This window comes from Cnephaeus nilssonii (assembly GCF_951640355.1).
Source record: "Cnephaeus nilssonii genome assembly, chromosome: 16".
In the NCBI taxonomy this organism is placed as follows: domain Eukaryota; kingdom Metazoa; phylum Chordata; class Mammalia; order Chiroptera; family Vespertilionidae; genus Cnephaeus; species Cnephaeus nilssonii.
This window is the reverse complement of record NC_137087.1, coordinates 29,862,381-29,877,634: the sequence shown is the minus strand read 5'-3', so window position 1 is coordinate 29,877,634 and position 15,254 is coordinate 29,862,381. Positions and strand designations below refer to the sequence as shown.

Here is a 15,254-nt window from a genome sequence, read left to right as displayed (position 1 = left end):
GTACAATTTTATTTTTGCCTTTAAATAGTTGCTCCCCCACTCTGAGACTGAAATTGCTAAAAAATATATTCACATTAGCTTGGGAAATATTTTAATAAAGAACCAATCTGCATGCCCAGCCGCAGTGGCACAAGTGGCTGAGTGTCGACCTATGAACCAGGAGGTCACGGTTCGATTCCCAGCACAAGCTCGGGTTGCAGATTCAATCCCCAGTGGAGGGTGTGCAGGAGGCAGCCAATCAATGATTCTCTCTTATCACTGATATTTCTATCTCTCTCTCCCTTCCTTTCTGAAATCAATAAAAATATATTTAATTTTTAAAAAAAGAGCCAATCTGCATATTATCTTGCTATTGGCTGAGGCAAATACTGATGGTTACAATCACATGATGGATGACCGTTTTTTACACATAAAATAAAAATTCTTCTTCAAACTCTTTACATTACACATAACCTGTTCCCCACCTTAGGCAGAGCTAAGAATAAACTTACAATAGAATATTACTTCCAGAAATTTAGGATATCATTGTTTTTATTTGTCCATAAATATTTTACAACTATATATATTAACAGACTTTAAACTACTCTTCATGCCACTTGTTCATTCGTAATGTAGTTCTAGAAGCTAATAATACACAGCTCAACTATAAAAGAGAAATATTTAAATAAAAAATGACATGCTACAACACACACTGTAAAGTCTCTTATGTAACAAGCAGTTTTAACATACTAAGATCTATATACTTTGATTTTTAAATATGTTTTTATTGATTTCAGAGAGAGGAAAGGAGAAGGGGAGAAGGAGAGAAACACTGATGTGAAAGAAAAACATCGATTGGTTGCCTCCCTCACACACTCTCATCGACCAGGGACCAAACCTGGACATGGGCCCTGACCAGGAATCGAACCATCAACCTTTTAGTACATGGGATGATGTTTAACCAACTGATGCTGAGCCACACCAGCCAGGACGATATACTATGAATTTAAAGACAACCTCTAGTTCCAGTACTTGGACTAGGTGGTTGGTTCACAGATATTCATTTTTATTTAAGTATAGTAAGTAAGTAAGTAAATAAATAAATAAATAAATGAAAATGTAAGATACACCCAAGGTTTTGGTGTATGATGAACCAGAGATTATGTGTGAATGTAAATTTCATTTTTTTAAAAGTTGATTGTGAATTGAATCATTATTCCAAAAGACAAAATTGAAATCACTTTAGAATTATTTTGATATTTATGCAGTAATAAAAACATTGAAATCTGGTTGTTCAATCCTTACCTTCCTTTAGAGTTTCTTTTGTTAAGCTTCTTCCATAGTGCTGGTTTTGTGTCTCATAGCTATCAGAATGGACATGATAAACCTGTCAGAAAAAGCAGTGAATATTAAAAATGAATACTCCTCAACCATGTGGAATTTATCTCAGCAGTGGTAAAGGTGGAAAGATCTATTCATATGAGTCATCCTAATGAATTGAAGGGGGAAAAAATCATGTTGTCCTATCAGTAGATTCTAAAAAGGCATTTAATAAATTTACACCCACTATCAATGAAAACTCTTTAAACAGATAGATGAATATTTCAATAAGAAAAATTATCTACCTCAATCCACCAAAGGTCAGCCTCAACTCAAGTTTAAAGTGGAAATTAAAAAAAAAGGATCTGTCCTAAAATACAAGAAGCTTCCAAAAAAAATGTGTTCTATCTAATGTTCTGTAACCTCTAGCAAATGCAAATAAGACAAGAGAAAGAAATTAAAGGAATAATAATTTGGGAAGGAAGAGATAAAAATATTACTCTTTCTAGGTAATGGACATATACTGAAAAATCAATTGAAAAACTAATAAAAACTTTAAATGGTGACTGAGTACAAATTAGTAAGCAGAAAATGAGCTTTGATATACACAAATAACTGGTTAGAAACATAATGGAAAACTCCATTTACAAATGCAACAAAAGATAAATAAACTAAATAAAGGTACAATCTATATAAAGACATCTTTAACAAATTCCTAAGACATCCACACAAACACACACCCATGGTCTCAGAGAGGGAGACTCAATATAAAAGATATCATTTCTTGTACCCCTATGTTCACTGCATCATTATTTACAACTAGAGGCCCGGTGCACGAAATTCGTGCACGGAGGGGGGGTGTCCCTCAGCCCAGCCTACATCCTCTCCAATCTGGGACCCCTCGAGAGATGTCCGACTGCCCGTTTAGGCCCGATCCCCAGTGGGATCGGGCCTAAACGGGCAGTCGGACATCCCTCTCACAATCCAGGACTGCTGGCTCCCAACTGCTCGCCTGCCTGCCTTCCTGATTGCCCCTAAATCACTTCTGCCTGCCAGCCTGATCACCCCCTAACCACTCCCATGCCAGCCTGATTGATGTCTAACTGCTCCCCTGCCAGCCTGTTTGTCCCCAACTTCCCTCCTCTGCCGGCCTGGTCACCCCTAACTGCCATCCCCTGCAGGGTTGATTGCCTCCAACTGCCCTCCCTTGCAGGCCTGGTGCCTCCCAACTGCCCTCCCCTGCTGGCCATCTTGTGGTGGCCATCTTGTGTCCACATAGGGACAGGATCTTTGACCACATGGGGGCAGCCATATTGTGTGTTGGGTTGATGGTCAATCTGCATATTACTCTTTTATTAGATAGGAGGATAGAGGCCTGGTGCGTGGGTGGGGGCCAGCTGGTTTGCCCTAAAGGGTGTCCTGGATCAGGGTAGGGTTCCCTTGGGGTGTGGAGAGGCCTGAGCAAGGGGCCTGTGGTGGTTTGCAGGCCAGCCAAGCTGCTGGTGACCCAAGCAGAGGCCCTGGTATCTGGAATTTATTTTCCTTCTACAATTGAAACTTTGTAGCCTGGAGCGGAGCCAAGCCTCCTGCTGGATCCGTGGCTGCCGCTTGGATTTGTTTACCTTCTATAATTGAAACTTTGTATCCTTGAGTGGAGGCCTGGGCCTGCCAGAGTGTGTGGAAAGCTTAGCTTCTTCTGTTGCCGGGGAAACCCATGGTAGCCATCTTAGCTGGGGTTAATTTGCATACTCACCCTGATTGGCTGGTGGGCGTGGCTTAGCTGGTGGGCGTGGCTTATGTAGTGGAGTGATGGTTAATTTGCATATTATCCTTTTATTAGAGAGGATAGCTAAGATCTGAAAGCAGGCCAAGTGGCCATCAGTGGATGAGTGAATAAAAAAGCGGTGGTACATTTACATGATAGACTACTACTCAGCCATAAAAAAGGAAGGAAATCTTAGCCTTGTGACAGCATGGATTGACCTGGAGAGTATTATGCTAAGTGAAATAAGCCAGTCAGAGAAAGACAAATACCATATGATTTCACTCATATGTGAAATCTAATGAACAAAATAAACAAAATAGAAACAGACTCATAGAGAACAGAACAGCTGTCAGAGGGGAGGTGGGTTGCGGGGCTGGGTGAAAAAGGTGAAAGGATAAAGCAAAAAAAAACAACCCAAAACCCTCAGATACAGACAACAGCACGGTGATTATCAGAGGAAAGGAGAGTGAGGGAAGGTAGGAGAGGTATAAATAGTAATGGAAGGAGATTTGACTTGGGGAACACACAATACAATATACAGATAATATATTATAGAATTGTATATCCAAAACCTATAATTTTATAAATCAACTAGAGGCCCAGTGCACAAAATTCGTGCATGGGTGGGGTCCCTAGGCCTGAGCAGTGATCAGGGCCGATTGGGGCCAGACCTATTGGGACCGAAGGCCCCGGCAGGGTTGAGAGAGGAGGCAACAGTCGCCGGGCCAGGCACGGAAGGAACGAATGCCAGATGCCAACGCCGCTTTCGGTGCCCCGCCACCACGCGGTTTCCCACCTCCCTCCCTCCCCCTTCTCTCATCACTGGGGCCTGCCGGCCAGGGGTAGGGACAGGGGGAGGTTGGCCACCAGCCCCCCCACCACCCACCCCTGGTTCCCCGTCCCAGCCCGGGGCCCAGCCCCGATCAGGTGATTGGGGCCTGCCACTCAGGAGGAGGGACAGTGGGAGGTTGGCCGGCCAGGGGAGGTTGGCTGTGGGAGCACAGTGACCACCAGGGGGGCAGCTCCTGCGTTGAGCATCTGTCCCCTGGTGGTCAGTGCACGTCATAGCAACCGGTTGTTCTGGTCATTCAGTCGTAACGGTCACGTAGGCTTTTATATATATAGAGATGTTACCCCAATACATTAAATAAAAAAATTAAAAAATTAAAGATATCAGTTCTACTTAAATTAATCCACAACTAAAATGAAATTATAATAAAACACCAACAATTTTTATAACCATATAAGCCAATCTAAAGTTCATATAGAAAACGACATATCCCAGGAGGGCCAAATCATGCAATGCCTTTTTTACTTATCCTGTATATGTACCCTAAGGCAATGGAATCCCACTGAAGAGTTTTTAATAGGAGAATGCCATGATTATTTTACAATGTCTGGAGAACAGATTGAAAGAAAGATAAACTGAACTTGAGAGATCAGTTAAGAGACTAGGTTCTGTAAAAGGATAATGGTGATAATGGAATTTGATATGCTGGGGAATTAAGATCAATAGGATTAATGGATGGCTCTGAGAGGTAATGGTGACTACAGGTTTCCAGTGTGTAAAACTAGCACTGCCATTTCTGAAACAAGGAATATTCTCAGTATTTGTTGAGATTTGTTGTGGTTGGTTGTGAGATGAGTGTATCGCTTTTTAATACATTAGTTCTAGATGTTTTTAAGTCATCCTAGCAAAATGTCTGGTAGGGTTCTAGCTATCCAGATTAGGAGATCACAGAAAAAGCTGAGGCTACAGATACGCCTTTGGGAGTATCAGTGTAAGTGAAACTGAACCAATAAGAACAAAGGACACTGCTTAGGAAGAAACAGAAAATCAAGACAGTAAAATGGAACAGAGCAGAATACCTCAACATTTAAAGAATAAACAGGGGGGAAAAATAAGCTGGCAAGAAAAACTGCAAAGTAGCCTTTGGAAAAAACCAGGACAGGGTATAATCTCAGGACACAAAAAGGAATGTTTCAAGGAAAACGTAGTCAGCCTTGCAGGCTGCTTTTCAAAGTGCAATAAGGTTAGTAATGAAAATGGCATTTAGATTTAGTGACATGAAGATGTCATTAGGGACCTTAGTGAAAGCCGATCTGGTGGCATGGTAGGCAAATATGCCAGATTGGAGGCTGAAAAATACTAAGTGGGAAGTAAGGCAATGGAAATAACTATTTTGATTGTAAAGGGGAGGCAAGTTAAACCCACTGGTAGACAGCAGAGCAAGGTAATGGTAGGTTTTGATGTGGTTGTTTTTTAAAAATGGAGAGTGATCTGAACATATATAAAACAAAAGGAAGAGTGTCAGGAAAGAGACAGAAGCTGAAGATATAAGACAAGAAAGAATCAATAGTATTAGATTCCTAAAGAGGTGGAAGGGAATGAGATCCAGAGGGCATAGGGAAGGGCTGTCCTTAGGTCAGAAAATTCATCAGTGTGAGAGAAAGGAATAAAAGGGAAATGAAAGCACTTGTAGGTTAGGTATGCACATTTGTTGGCAGGAAATTAAAAGAAATCCTATCTAATGGCTTTAATTTTTTCTGAAGCAGAAGGCAAGGTCCTCTGAAAAAAAAGTGAAAAGGAAAGTGGGAGGGTAAGATTTGAAAACAGCGGATGTTTAAATAGTTGCTTCTGTGGGATGTTTATTTCTTGTTTGTTTTAACATTATGCCATTAATCCTTTTTCCTTTTCACATATACCCACATTTAATTATAGTTTTCTAAATAAAATAACTGTGTCGACAATTTCTTTGATCAGAATACCAAATTCAACTGTGCTGTTATAATTATCACAATAACAATCCATCTATAATGCTTCCTATTTATTAACTCTCCTATTTAAAACGCAAAAGATTCATGTATCATCTTTTATGATGAATTTCAAAACTACACCATTATGCTTATATAGGTAGCAATCATTTATCAAACTTAACCTCCACACATCTAACCTCTATTTCCAGAGCCTTTGTAGCTCCCACTCTTGCCTTTTAGGAATGTGGTACATGAAGAAGCTCCAACTAGTCTCCTGGACGATGAGAAACCACGTGGCAAAAGGCCCATCCGAAAGTTAGAACGAGCTCCCCCACATAAGTGAGGTCATTGTAGACCACCTGGCCCCTGCAGAACCATCAGATGAGTGCAGCCACACAAGGGACCCTGGGTGAGATCAGCACAACTGTCTACTTAGGCCAGCTCAAACTGCCAACCCACAGAATCATGAGCAAATAAAACAACTGTTTTTAAACCACAGTGACCTAATTTTATTTTCCCTTTTAAAAATATAAAAAAATTACTGAATATATAAACATAGTACTTTCCTCATGGCAAAATCATAAACAATATAACATTAACTTACCATGTTATTTATATTACAGCTAAACTTAAAGCCTCTTTAAAACAAAATTACCAGAGTTGGAGTCTTGAGGTTCAGCCATTCATCCATTTATTAATCACGTATTATGTGTCACAATCATTCCAGACACTGACCATATATCAGTGAACAAAAAATAAAAATCTCTGCTCACATTGGGGAGTTGTAGACAACTGAATTCCAAAATATATCATCTTATATATTAGTATCATAATGACATCTATAATTTTCAAGGAAAGAACGTGTAAAGAAAAATATGTGTATTATACTAATGATCACTCTTACCCTCATGCCAAGCACCAAGAATCCAATCTCTTCCATTAATGGGTACTTGCTGACCTGTTGCTGAATCTTCTCAGATGAGGCAAAAGGATCATAGCTTTTTCGCCCTATCTTTACATCCATTATACAGGGCTTATTAAATTTATGGGTCACATCTTCCAGTTTTAGGTATAAATCTGTTATGAAAAAAAACCTTTAATTAGTGATAGGCAAACATATTACCACTCAAATAACTTCCAGAAGAAACAAAATGAGGAAAACTTAAAACTGAGAAAAGAAATTAAAACTCCAGAGTCAACAATAGTATAAATATCACAGAGAAACACTTGCAGGAGGGTGATTAAATAATATTCAACCATTAGCAAAAGGTATGAAGTAGATGTAAGGTTTCCAAGGACATTAAAAAGGCACAATGGGAGCCCTGGCCAGTGTGGCTCAATTGGTTGGTTGAATGTCATCCCTTCAAGGCATATGCCCAGATTTTGTGCTCAATCCCCAGTAGGGGGCGTGCAGGAGGCAGCCAACAGATGTTTTTCTCTCATGGATTACTGCACTCATGGATTACCGAAGAATTTCTATAAACATTTACACATATTTATCAGAAAGTCTGAGGGCTATAAGGGAAATAGTTGTGGAGACAATAAAACCCCTTCTAAACAATCTTTTAAAACTGAGTACTTAATTACAGTATCTAGATAGCCAATCTAACACCATCCTCAACAAACTTTGTTAATCTTTAGATATGACATTCTTGAGGAATAATAATTAAATAATGTTCTAAGTTAAACATTAATCAGTAGCAAAATTCATTGAAATCTAAGTATCTTGCATTATAATGGAAATCTCTATGATCACAATGACTTGTGAAATAATTTAAGCAACATGCTGATCTGAATCAGAAACATATACATTTGGGACTAATAGACAAGAAGGAAGGGGGAGGGGAGGGGAAAGAGCCTAGGCTCACTTTTCCCCCACTCACATACAACTGAAGCACAGGCGAATCCTAAACACCCAGGGGAACCGCTGATTTAGTATTACCTAACTGAGGATACTCACAGGAGAATACTATGATTCCCTATTGATGAAACGTGATACACAGCCCATGAGTCAAAGGAAGACAAAGAACTAAGGAAAAGAATAAGCTCAAGCTGGAGCCCCCTTCTTTCCTGTTCTCAAAATGTAGTCCAAGTACTATCTACATTTAAAAAGCTTGTCACTTTTTAAAAAAATATGTTTTTATTGGTTTTAGAGAGGAAGGGAGAGAGAGAGAGAGAGAGAGAGAGAGAGAGAGAGAGAGAGAGAGAGAGATAGAAACATCAATGATGAGAATCATTGATCGGCTACCTCCTGCATGCCCCCAACTGGGGATTGAACCCGCAACCCTGGCTTGACCATAATCAAACCCGGGACCCTTCAGTCCACAGGCCGACGCTCTATCCACTGAGCCAAACCAGCCAGAGCGAGCTTGTCGCTTTTTTTTTTTTTTTTGATCTTGTCGCTTTTAACAAGCACATCACTGAACTCCCAACATAAACCTTCATAATTAAAATGTCTGGGTGATTAGCCTATTAATATGCATTTTAATAAGCCCATGGGTTATTCTTAAACTCAGTCAAATTTCAAACTCTTACCCCATTCACCAACCTTTTTCAATAGTTACACAGTCAAGCTGCTTATTTAATTAAATTGTCTGCTCAGCCAAAGGCCAAGAAGTGGCAAATACTGCCTTCAAGTATGAACTAATATTAAGAGAGAAATGTTGTGCCCTTACATAGATCAGTTTGTCCTCTAACTATAAAACTTACTGGTATTTTTTTAAATATTGCAATTTAAAGCCCAGAAGTGTGGGACAAAGAAATGGGATAGGAGACAGGGAGGAAGTAATGCAAGGAAAATACATTTCCTGATGTTTTTTTCCTATTCAAAATGAAAAAAAGAAAATTGCCCAGAAATTACAAAAAGAGAGAACATCTGTAAATTAATACAGTATTAAGTACTAGTATATATATTTTCATTCAATTATAAGTCTGATCATTAATTTGTATATGCCATTTAAGAAATTGGTTATGAAGAGCAAAAGTATTAATTAGTTTCTTTAATGAAGTAGAGAATGATTAGAAAGAAAATCACACATGTATTCAGTTTTTATAATACTAGGCTTACTTTTATATAAACCTTTTATAAAACCACTCTCCTGAATTAAGAATAAAAGATGAATTTTAGGTAAAACTTACCATTTGGTGCAGTGGGAGGTGACCAGATGCCATAATATTTTGGTAAATATTTTCGTAGCTCTAAAAGAACACCATCAGTACCATCAGCAGCATAAACCTGAAAGAGAGAAATATAACTTGCATATTAGTTTCTTAGAATGCTTTACAAGTGCCCTACACTTTTCTCAAATAAAATAATACTGTTTATCATAATATATCTAAAATTTTGAATAAGCAAAAAGAAAAAAAAGAGTACACTGTGTTTCCAATGAAAAACTATGTATTGTTTAGGTTATCTAATTCTAGCCTTCTACTGTCCTTGAACTATTTTACAACAAAGTAAGCTGTAGATAACTCTTAGCAAATGCAAAATAACTCTTGTTCATATAAATGCAAAATAATTCTTGCAAAGAAATTCTGGCCAGGGAAGGTTCTCAGAACCTTCATGGAAGGTGGGAGTTTAGTGAACATTCCTAAATTAATTTCAACTTCCCTTTATTCCATATAAATGTGTGCTTCTTTGACTTTTCTTTTGAACCAGTTTTAACATCTGCCTAGTTCCCTCATTAAATAATAAGTTTAACATCTTTAACACTTACATATTTGATATCTGTAAGGAAGTTGTGGTTTTACCTTTTTTAAAAAAATATCCTTTATCTCAACGTAATTCTAATCATTGCTCACTTAATTTGTTGATTTATAAGCAGTAATAATTCTAGTAATAATTCTAGAAAATATTAGAAATGTCTAGATGTTGGGAAGCATGAGACTTGGTTGGAAAGTTTGTAAGGAGGACATTCTAATAAAAGCGTGTGGAATGCCGCCTGCCCTGTTTATCGGAATTCTGACTTACGGGAAAGGGAGTGTCGAAGGCGGTGCCCCTAATTATTCCTTGACCTTTCCAAACAAGCCTGTGCAGATGCAGACCCCCAGCTGAAGAAGCCAGGCCGCGCCTCTACTGCCTGCCTCGTTTGGCCTTCATTGGAATTTTTATCTTTAGATACAATCAGTAGGGTGAGTAATCTTGGGAGGACACATGTTTACATTGTACTCTAGGCCAGGGCATCCAGGGATTAAGCATAATTCTAGTAAACACTGGGAGTCTGCATATGCACAGCTGACCTTTAAACTGAGGGCTGATGTTTAACTGGAAGGCTGCTTTCTCCTTCCACAGCCTCCCAGGCCCCTCACCCATATCTTTTTTGCCAAGCTGTCTTTGCCTCTCCTAAGTAGCTGAGCATCTTTGGGAACATTTAAGGGAATGTGAGCACAATGCAAAGTGTCTTTATAAGCATGTTGTGGTGTACACACTTAGTAATTACTTTTTTTGTTGCTGATGTGGCAACCATTTATAAAACATTCAAAATAATTGCACAGTTCTCAAACAGTAGTCTAATCCCTTTCTCACTTTTAGGAGGTAATTTTTCAGCTTAATCCACATTGCCCTCTCCATAGAGGAGGGAAAGAGGTATGGGTCTCCCTTACTGAGAGCCAAACAGCTCAGAGAAAGATGCCACTATGGTTAAAAATATATCCCTTTCCAGGAACAAAGAAAAAAATAAAAGGAAAAAAGAAGGATGGAAAAGGCCCGGCCAGTGTGGCTCAGTGGTTGAGCGTCGAACCATGCACCAAGAGGACACTGGTTCAATTCCTAGTCAAGGACCGTACTGGTGTTGCAGGTTCAACCCCCCACTCCCATACAGGCACGTGTCTCTCTCACATCTCTCTCTCTCCCTCTCTCCCTCTCGCTCTCTTTCTCCCCCCACCCCCCGCTCCCCTCTCTCCCTCTTCTCTCTCTCTAAAAATCAATGGGAAAAGATATCCTCGGGTGAGGATTAAAAAAAGAAGGATGGAATGGAGGAAAGGAAGAAAGAGAAACAGAGACAGGCATTCCCAGTAGGCATGGCTCAGTGGTTGAGCATCGACCTAAGAACCAGGAGGTCACAGTTGGATTCCCAATCAGGGCACTTGCCTGGGCTTCAGGCTCGATCCCTGGGAGGGGGTGTATAGGAAGTAGTCAATGGATTACTCTCTCTCATCATTGATGTTTCTATCTCTCGCTCCCTCTCCCTTTTTCTCTGAAATCAATATATACATATATATCTGTACACACACATATACATGAAACAGAGATAGGCAAAAGGCTCTGATAAATTGATAGGTAAGTTCTATCAAGTCTTTAAGGAACAAAATCTTTTTGTGATACAAATTCTTCCACAAAATACAATAAAAACTGCTCCTCAACTCATTTTATCAAGCTTAAAGAACTTGATATCAACCAAAGACAAAACTTAAAGAAAATAATAATTCAATCTCATTTATGAGCATAGCTGGAAAAAATCTGAAATAAAACACTAGCAAACAATATTCAGTAATTCATATTATTAACCTTTTGCACTCGGATGTCGAGTGTGACTGGACACGGTTAGCATCGGTAGCAGCTCTTTTTATACTCTTTGACTGTATCAATAATTTGAAATATAAAAAAATCCAAATAAATAAGTTTGTATGAAAAGAAACTCCAGTTTTTTATTCTACTGCCGCGCTTTGTAAAATCTGGGGTATTTAAAAAATTAAATCCCGAGTAGAATAAAGGAACAGAGAAAAAAGCAAGCGAGTGCAAAGGGTTAAAAGTAAAAAAGACATTCTAGTAGGTTTCATTTCAAAAATGAAAGGTGATATAATATTAGATAGATATGTCATTTATGGCATTAGCAGATTAAAGGAGGAAACTCATGCTAATTTCAATAGATACAGAAAAGGTAGCTGAAAAATATTCAATACCTATTCATATCATACTTTAAATTGTTTCCTGAAATAAAAATTAAAAGGATGCTATATATTTTCCCTTTCCACTTCCACAATTTTCTTCCCAAGAAGCTGACATGACTCAACTGCATCAGTGGGATCCCTTGCCCTCTTGTCATTCTCTTACTAGTGGGAGAGAGTTGAGGTTGGGTTATTTACTTCTCTAGTTCCCTCCTTATCAGTTCATATCTTCTCATAAAGTTACCTTCCCTGGGTTCTAGTAACCACTCCCTCTCCTTACCCTTAGAGGCCCAGGGATGGTATAGCATTATCTCTCGCAGGTAGTCTTAACTCTGACCATGCCTAGGTAAACAATCCCTTTATTAAACTGACAGAATACATAAATTATCTCTTGTCAGAACCTTGACTCACACAAAAGGCAATTTCCTTAACCTAGGAAGAAGTATCTACCAAAATGTCAGAGAGAAGACATATTTTAACAAGGAAATGTTAAAAGCACTTTTGTTATATGAGAGGAAGATACCCCTATCATTGCTTCTATTGAGCCCTGAAATGGAAGTCCTTTATAGAAGTATATGGATTCAGAAAGGGCAAACAAAACTTCTAATCACAAAATATAAAATTATCTATATAGAAAACAATTAAAATTGTTAGAGAATCTCAGATAAATATGAGTTAAAAAAGAATTCAACAAGATTACTAGACAAAAGAACACTAGATAAATATCTATTTTATCCTAATAAAAGAGTAATATGCAAATTAACCATCACGCCGTCACAAATATGGCGGCACCCATAGCGGCCGGGACGGGATGCTGGCGGCATCACCCTGGCCACGCGAGCCCAGCACTCTGCACCCCGGCCATGCAGAGGGAGGGGCCTCTGGGGGCAACGTGAGCCCAGCATCCCATGCCCCAGCCACGCTGATGGAGGGAGAGGCCTCTGGGGGCGACGTGAGCCCAGCATCCCGCGCCCCGGCCACGCGGAGGGAGGGAGGGGCCTCTGGGGGTGACGCAAGCCCAGCGTCCTGAAACCCAGCCACACAGAGGCAGGGAGGGGCCTCTGGCCAGAGGCCAGGGCGCAGGACGCTGGCGTCGTTGCAGGCCAGACTGAGGGACCCCATCCCCACTCACCCCCCATGCACAAATTTCATGCACCAGGCCTCTAGTTCTTATATATTAGCAATAATTGGAACACTTAATTCAAGAACTACCATTTACAACTGAAACAAAAAATAAGGAACCTAGAATAAATCCAACAAATTACGTACAAGACTTTTACAGAGTAAATATAAAATACTTTCTTCAAAAAAGAGACATTATGTAACAGCTAAAAACATATATCCTAGAGTTTAGACTGCCTACATTCAAATCCTGGGACCACTATTTACTTTAGCATGATCATGATCAAATTATTTAAACTAATCATGCCTAATGTACACATGTATAAAATGAAGCTAAGAGTACCTATCTCATAGGTAGTTGTGAGGGTTAAATGAGATAATAATGGTAAAGCATGTATAACAGTACTTGTTTTTTAACTTTAGCTTGTATTTTTTTTTACTTGCACCTAAACTTAAGAGCTAACCTCATAGCATTTAGAAGAAAATATAAGTATAATTTTAGATATAACACCAAAAGCACAAGTGACAAAAAAAAGAAAAAAGATACACTGAATTTCAATATTTAAAAAATTTAAGCTTCGAAGAACACTATGAAAAAAGTGAAAAGACAACCCAAAGAATAGGAGAAAATATTTCTAAATCATATATCTGACAAGGGACTTGTATCTAGAATATGTAAAGAACTCCTATCTACACTAATAGAAAAGAAACATGCAAATTGACCGTACCTCCGCTATGCCCACAAGCCACGCCCACCAGCCAATCAGGAGGGAGTATGCAAATTAACCCAACCAATATGGCTGCGGCCACGGAGCAAGCAGGAGGCTTGGGTTCCCCCAGCAATGGAGGAAGCCAAGTTTCCCGCAGCCCTGGCCTGCCCTAGCCTCCACTCAAGGCTACAAAGTTTCAATTATAGAAGATAAATAAATCCCAACAAAAATGGCAGCAGCCACTGAGCTGGAGAGAGCAGGAGGCTTGAGTTGCCCCCAGCGATGGAGGAAGCCAAGCTTCCTGCAGCCCTGGCCTGCCCTGGCCTCCGCTCCAGGCTACAAAGTTTCAATTATAGAAGATAAATAAATCCCAGATACCAGGGCCTCCACTTGGGTCACTGGAGGGCGTGGCTGGCCTGCAAACCACCACAGGCCCCTTGCCCAGGCCGCCCCACGCCCCAAGGGAACCCCCACCCTAATCCGGGACACCCTTCAGGGCAAACCAACCAGCCCCCACCCATGCACCAGGCCTCTATCCCATCTAATAAAAGAGTAATATGCAAATTGACCATCACTCCAATACACAAGATGGCTGCCCCTATGTGGTCAAAGATGGCTGTCCCCATGTGGACACAGATGGCCATGACAAGATGGCCAGCAGGGGAGGGCAGTTGGGAGGGACCAGGCCTGCAAGGGAGGGCAGTTGTGGGTGATCAGGCCAGCAGGGGAGGGCAGTTGGGAGGGACCAGGCCTGCAAGGGAGGGCAGTTGGGGCGATCAAGCCTGCAGGGAAGGGCAATTGGGGGGGACCCAGGTCTGCAGGGGAGGGGCAGTTAGGGGTGACCAGGCTGGCAGGGGAGGGCAGTTAGGTGCAATCAGGCTGGCAGGGGAGCAGTTAGGCATCCATCAGGCTGGCAGGGGAGTGGTTAGGGGGTGATCAGGCTGGCAGGCAGAAGCGGTTAGCGGCAATCAGGAAGGCAGGCAGGCGAGCAGTTGGGAGCCAGCAGTCCTGGATTGTGAGAGGAATGTCCAACTGCCTGTTTAGGCCCGATCCTACCAGGATCGGGCCTAAACCGGCAATCAGACATCCCTCGAGGGGTCCCAGATTGAAGAGGGTACAGGCTGGGCTGAAGGACACACATCCCCGTGCACGAATTTTGAGCACCGGGCCTCTAGTCTATAATAATCCTACACAATAAAAGGCTAATATGCAAATTGACCAAACGGTGGAATGACTGGTCGCTATGACGCGCACTGACCACCAGGGGGCAGAAGCTCAATGCAGGAGCTGCCCCCTGGTGGTCAGTATGCTCCCACAGAGGGAGCACTGCTCAGCCAGAAACCAGCCTCACAGCTGGTGAGCACAGCAGTGGTGGCGGGAGCCTCTCCCACCTCCGCGGCAGTCAGACAGTCCCCAAAGGGCTCCTGGACCGCGAGAGGGTGCAGGCCAGGCTCAGGGGACAACACCCCCACCCTGAGTGCACAAATTTCGTGCACTAGGCCTCTAGTAAAAGCATAATGTGCTAATTAGACCAGACAGCCGGACTACCTTCGGGACGAAGCGGGCCTGCAAGGGCCAAACTCCTTGCACAAATTTCATATGTCAGGCCTCTAGTGACTAAATAAAAGACATACCAATGAAGAAATGAACAAAGGATCTAAACGGACTTTACTCCAGAGAGGATTTAGACATGGTCAGTAGGCACATGAAAAGAT

General features: G+C 41.0%; 1 protein-coding gene across 2 annotated transcripts in view; it reads right to left on the bottom strand.

Annotated features, from left to right (window-relative positions):
• IPMK (inositol polyphosphate multikinase) overlaps positions 1-15,254 on the bottom strand; it is a 37,200-nt gene that overhangs the window by 5,799 nt on the left and 16,147 nt on the right. For both annotated transcript variants that reach the window (XM_079793639.1, XM_079793640.1), the window contains exons 3-5: positions 8,960-9,056; positions 6,726-6,898; positions 1,285-1,366 (exon numbers count right to left, since the gene is read on the bottom strand). In XM_079793639.1, coding sequence (XP_079649765.1) covers positions 1,285-1,366; positions 6,726-6,898; positions 8,960-9,056 — 352 coding nt within the window. The remainder of the gene's footprint in view (positions 1-1,284; positions 1,367-6,725; positions 6,899-8,959; positions 9,057-15,254) is intronic.